The 5,998-nt window shown below is 39.5% G+C and overlaps 1 protein-coding gene across 1 annotated transcript; it reads right to left on the minus strand.

Annotated features, from left to right (window-relative positions):
* Window positions 1–1,612: 1,612 nt before the first annotated feature.
* Window positions 1,613–2,311, minus strand: LOC122643596. Its single transcript, XM_043837210.1, has one exon. It carries the CDS (start codon window positions 2,309–2,311, stop codon window positions 1,613–1,615), a length of 699 nt encoding a protein of 232 aa, XP_043693145.1.
* Window positions 2,312–5,998: the final 3,687 nt, after the last annotated feature.

Consider the following 5,998-nt stretch of genomic DNA (forward strand, 5'->3'; position numbering starts at 1 on the left):
ACGGACCACAACCAAACTCAAACCCAATCACATGGTTAAACCAGTTCAATGGAGTCATGCAAATTTGTTTTTTGGATTATAGACCCTAATTGAGGTGCGACTCCTTATTCCCTCTCTCCTAAGGAAGATTTCCTATTGAGAACAAATCATTGTTCTCACATTGTGCCATAGGACTCAATCACCTTGAAAACCTAGAACCAGTGGCTATCTAGAATAGCTCATATGCAAGTTTCGTTAATCAACTTGCTTTTCTTATAAATAAATCACGAAGTGCTTACGTGAATAGGAAAAAATTAAAAAAAGAAAGAACGATAATATGAACCTCTAGATTGCACAAAGGGGAAAAAGTGTAAAACAAACTAAGCGAGTAACAACCCATAAGGAAGATAAAAAGCTTAAAAAATTGGGCAAAGTTTTCCTCCAACCATAGAGGAGGGTTCATCCACCATCCTAGGGTTCACAAACCCTCCTAGGGTTTTAGTATGTTCTCCTGATACCCATTCCCATCCTCTCCCGCTCCTTGGTGAATGGGATCCCATTCACCATGGGTGGAGGGAAACTCGGTCCTAAAAAAATTCAACAAAAAGACTAATCTAACTTTCACATAATTCTTGAAGCAAATACTTCAAAGAAACAATGGCATGCAAGGAATTGCCAAGCGAATTTCCAAAATAGGTAGTAGTATTAAGGAGCGCAAGTGATTTGTTGGGACTTGAGAGTATCTTCCGATCCAGCTATAAAGTAGTTTATCCTGTAACATCTACATGAAATTAACATAATAAAGAGGTTTATCACTAGAGAAATCCACAAGGTCATTTTTTGCGGCCTTTTTCATCAAAACAAAATGAAAGGACATACAAAACTATCAATGTGTTTCAAAATCTTGGGCCTTATGCTTTGATACAAGATGTTAAATTAGAAACCCTAATATAATTACAGGATTCGAAAACACGATTTTGAGACATGAAATACATTGTTGCATACTTGAAGCCATAAGAATAACTTACGATGAACCAAACCCTAAGAACAAACCTAGTGTTTCTTCCCTATTCAACCGAAGCGCAAGAGTGATGGAGTCTCTTTGTGCAAGATTTTGACTAGGGAAGTGACTAGCTTCTTATTTATAACTTTAGACCCTTTGACCCATCAAGAAAGGCAATCGATTGTAATTTTGAAAGAATGTTCACATGTCCTTATTATCAAATTTGGAGACTTAGTTTTTATATGGATTTTCTATAAGGAAAAAAGATCTCTACTTGATGGTAGGAACATGTAAAATATTAGAGAGACGAAAAGAAAGGTCAGGCTGGGGGGAGGGAAGGGAAGCATCACCAATATGAACAATGGGTAAACCCTTACCGTTGCCGACATGAAGTTGATCATTTTCAGAGTAATCACTGTATGTAGAGAGAGAGCCAATGTCAAGGGTAACATGGTGTGTGGCACCAGCATCTGGATACCAGGTTAAAGCCGTGGATGGGGCCGGGGTGTGGGAAGAAGGGGTGGCTGGGTAGCATAGGTTGCGGGTGGGGTAGGGACGAGTGATGGCGATGGGTGAAGGGAAAGGGGAAGAGGACGATGGACGGTGATGGTGAAATAGGTGGGGTTGATCTTAGTGGCAGTTTTGAGCGGAATGATATAGACGATGACAAATGTTGCACCATTGTGTGTTGGTTTGAGAATGGCCACCACGGCCACAACCACGACCGCCACGACCGTAGGGATATCCTTTATGAGAATTAGAGGGGTTGTGATCAGAGGCAGGTCCATGGTTAACAGAGTGTGTAGACAGAGCTGTTGTTGTAGTAGGTACTTCAGAGACAGCAAGTTTGGTGAATGAAGTGAGGACTTCATGACTTTGGAGGAGTGCCAGCCGATCATTGAAGGATGGGGCTGGCTTTTGGGTAAGCAGAGATGGGACTATGGCCTTCAAATCAGGGAGAAGACCATGGTATATATGGATATTAAAATCCTCTGGTGTGATGGTTTTGCCAATAGCTTGAAGTTCATCAGCGATGGAGCGTGCTCGTTGGAGAAAGAGAACCATGGATTCATCGGGGTTTTGAGTAAGATCATAGAGAGCTAAATTAAGAGACATAATATGAGTGCTTGAGGTGGAGCCATAGGCAATGTGAAGCGCATCCCAGAGAGCCTTGCTGGTGTCTTTGCCAATAATCAGGGGCAACACTTTAGTGGATAATGAAGATATGAGTAAACTAAGGATGAGAGCATCTTGTTGTTTCCAAGCCAGTGCATAATCAAGATTTGCAGGTTCGGGAACCAGGATCTGCAGGTTGGGGAACTGTTCCATCGAGATAGCCAAATAAATTTTGGCCGGTAAGGAATGGAATGGGTTGTGCTTTCCAAAGGAGAAAGTTTGTGGAGGTTAACTTGAGGTTGAGATAGTGATGAGCTGCGGGGAGAGGTGCAACAGTTGTAGATGGAGTCATGACTGTGGTTAAAAGGAGCATGATGATAGAAAATCTCACGTTGGTAAGTGAAGAAGGAAGAGGATCGAGAGAAGAAGGGCGGAGGCCAGGGACTCAGGATACCATATTAGACTTGAATAACTTGATTGCATTAGATAGGAAATTAGGTTACAATATATAGGACCCAGTTTGGATCGCTCAACAGTAGGCGTTATCACATGGGACTCAAAGTCCTCACATATGATAACAACCAATGTACATAAAATAAGGAGTTTGAATACTAAAAGGAAGAAGATCCAGAATGGGATTCTAATTCTGTTGATACCTACGCTCTCCAATGGGTGAGCATGCCTGGGTATCTACCCAGGGGGCAGAGGCGTTATCTCACGGTGCCTTATGAGAGGGCATAGGAACACCACCAATTAGAGATCTCTTTCCCTTTTATCTCATGATGCCCTATGAGAGGGCATAGGAACACCACCAATTAGAGATCTCTTTCCCTTTTATCTCATGATGCCCTATGAGAGGGCATAAGAAACACCACTCTGTAGAGATCTCTTGCCCAAAAAATATATATATATATACTTCCTCACTCTAGCAGCATAACGCTAGAACCCAAAACATAAATGGTTGGTTTTTGATCCACCTAGCATTCAATGAGACCTAATTTTCACCAAAAAAAAAAAAAAAAAAAAAGGCTTAATTAACAGTGGATTCCTACGCTCCAATCTTCAAAGTGTAGGGTAGGTTAGGAATATGTATGCCATATCGTCCATACATGCATATTAATTGATGATTTGATGTATTATTTATGAGGCTGCCTAATTACATTTCTATAGATGTGTTTAGAACTTGACACCTTTTAATTGCTTCTTGTCTTATTCCTAAAATATTTTTATTTTAAGGATATAAAAGAGTTTTCCAAAATAATTTGAAAGTGACTTACCTTTATATCATTATCAAAAGTTGTCATTGTTATGCACATTTTCTTGTACACATGTGAAATGATAGTATTTATTCTCATTGGAAAAATTTAGTGTGATACTAAAAAAGTAAAATGTAATGTTACAAATTATTTGGCACCTTGAGAGATGTCAATAAGAAGATCCCATTATTTATTTATTGAGTAAACATCTAGTAGACCCCCCCTGAGGTTTGTCCACCTATCTTGTAGCCCCCATTTATTAAAACCTTACTTACAGACCCATTAACCTCATGATGTTAGTTAGGTGTTGGTTTAACAAAGTAAAAGACTAAAATAGCCTTTGTACATCTTGAATAAAATACAAAGGCTATTTTAAAAGACAATTCTACCCTTCTCTTTACCCGACTATTCCATCAGATTTTCAACTTCAAAAGGTGCCCTTGCCGAAGGAATGGCTGAAACCAGACAGAAAAGCAGGTCAAGAACGGGCTGAGGAAGAACAACAGAAAGAGGCAAAAGCAAAAGGGTCAAAGCCTCAACAACAACAACCCAATGGAGGAGATCCATCTTCTGTAGCAGTAAAAGAAGAGACTACCCATCTTGATCTTCATCATCCTCAAACACAAATTTATTCAAATCCATCCCTTCCATTGCCGCCTAGCCTCGAAGTAAATCAGCATCGTCCCTCTTGGTCCTTTATTCCATTATTTTCTTTTTCCTGCACTGCCTCTCCCTCTAAGACGACCTTTATTTCCTTTTCCTCGGTTTAATCGGTTCTAAGTTCTAATGGATCGGTGCAGGGTTTGCAAGGAGAAGAAAAGACAAGGGTTTTACCAAAAGGAAAAAAAAAGGAAAGAAAAAAGGGAAGATTGCGTGTGCTCTTTTGTGTGAGAAGAATCCGGTGCAGGGTTTGCAAGGAGAAGAAAAGACAAAAGGGAAGAGATGGTGCGTGCTCTTTTGAGAGAGAGGAATCCCTAAAGTTTTTTATTTTGGAGTTAAAGGCTCAGAACCTATTGAGCCACTTCATCTTCTCCACTCTCCACCACACTTAGTCACACCTGCAACTCCACTGATTTGACCGATTTCAATCGATCCCAGTCGAAATTTTTTGTTTGGATTCTACTCCATTTATGATCGATTTCAATCTAATATCCCAAGTTCAGAAGCCACCTTCTCTATCAAAGCTGAAAGCCTATCTTTTGCATCTGGTAGAAAGAATTACATTGAGAAACTGAAGGTAGCCATTGCCGCCAAGTGATTTAGGGAAAACGGAATAGGATTTAGGGAAAAATTAAGGAGTGATTTAGTTAGGGGAAAGGGTACCTTCGATTATGAGTGAGATTTCTTGGTTCTTCCTCACGGGCGGCATCTCCAAATCTTAATTCTAAGGTTGGAGATGAAATAAGGATACAATTGTAATTTCCACTTTGGCTATTTTCATTAAAGATGTACAAGGGTATTTTTGGCATTTACATAACCTTTAATCTACTGACATCATCACTTAACCTGTTGATTATAATGGAACGAGTATTCCGTCCATCATATGGGTCCGTAAGTAAGGTTTTAATAAATGGGGGAGTTACAAGATAGGTGAACAAACTTCAAGGGGTCTACTAGATGTTTACTCTTATTTATTTTTAGGGTTATTTCCAAATGTCCCCCTGAAAATGGCTAAGCTTACAGTTGTCCCCCCTGAACTTTCACTAATTTCATGTGAACCCCTGCTTTCCAAACTAAGTACCATTATACTCCCTGTTGTTAGACAGAGACGTTATAATATAATGGATCCTAGTTTTTGAACATCGATGGACCATTCTACCTCTTGATAGGGTAAAATGACCAAAATGACCTTACCTGGAAAAAAAAAAAACCCTGCAACTCATCTTCCCCAAATCGTTTAGGGTTTGGGGAAGATGAGTTCTTGAATCAGAAATTAGAAATTATCCATTTCCAACTCACTCTCCTTCCCCAACATTGAGCAGATAAGGTGAGAACGACCCATATAATGCACACGCCACTCTATTATCATCCTTAACTCAGATTCTAATCTTACAAAAACGAAATCCCTCTCGTTTTCTCTCTCTCTCTCTCTCTCTTCAAACACTAATGCATATCGATTGAAGACTCTTCAAGTAATCTCGGTTGCTTCTACATTCAGATTTCTAGGTGAGCAAACTTTTTCCTATATTTATTATCTAGTTATCTTTTTTTTTTTCGTTTACCTATTTGATTGAATTACTAATTTGTGTTGTTGATGCAAAAGTAGCATATTTGTTCTTCCGAGAACACGAATCGATTGATGGGTTTCCTAGAATCTGTTTATCTATGAGGCTTTTTAGCATATAATCGGTGTTAGATTGCTTGTTTCCAATTAAACTCTGGTTGTTGTGGTAATTTTGATGCGCTGGTTTGTGTTTTTGCCCTTAGTTCTCCCATATAATGGTTTTTTTTTTTCATTTTCTATTTTTGCTAGTTGACTTGAAGATCTTAGTGTGCTCGGTTTTGTTGGATTCATCTAGTACTAATGGGGAAAAAGGCTAAAAAGAGGACACGAAGCACTCAGAAGGAGAAGCCGGTTTCCTCTGCTTCCCCTAAAACCATTCCCCCGAACTTGAATCCAACGGATGGGATTGAAGGTGCTGGA

This window comes from Telopea speciosissima, chromosome 10, assembly GCF_018873765.1.
Source record: "Telopea speciosissima isolate NSW1024214 ecotype Mountain lineage chromosome 10, Tspe_v1, whole genome shotgun sequence".
In the NCBI taxonomy this organism is placed as follows: Eukaryota; Viridiplantae; Streptophyta; class Magnoliopsida; order Proteales; family Proteaceae; genus Telopea; species Telopea speciosissima.

Coding starts and splice junctions, on each gene's coding strand:
- LOC122643596 (XM_043837210.1), bottom strand. CDS start 2,311: ATGGAACAGTTCCCCAACCTGCAGATCCTGGTTCCCGAACCTGCAAAT.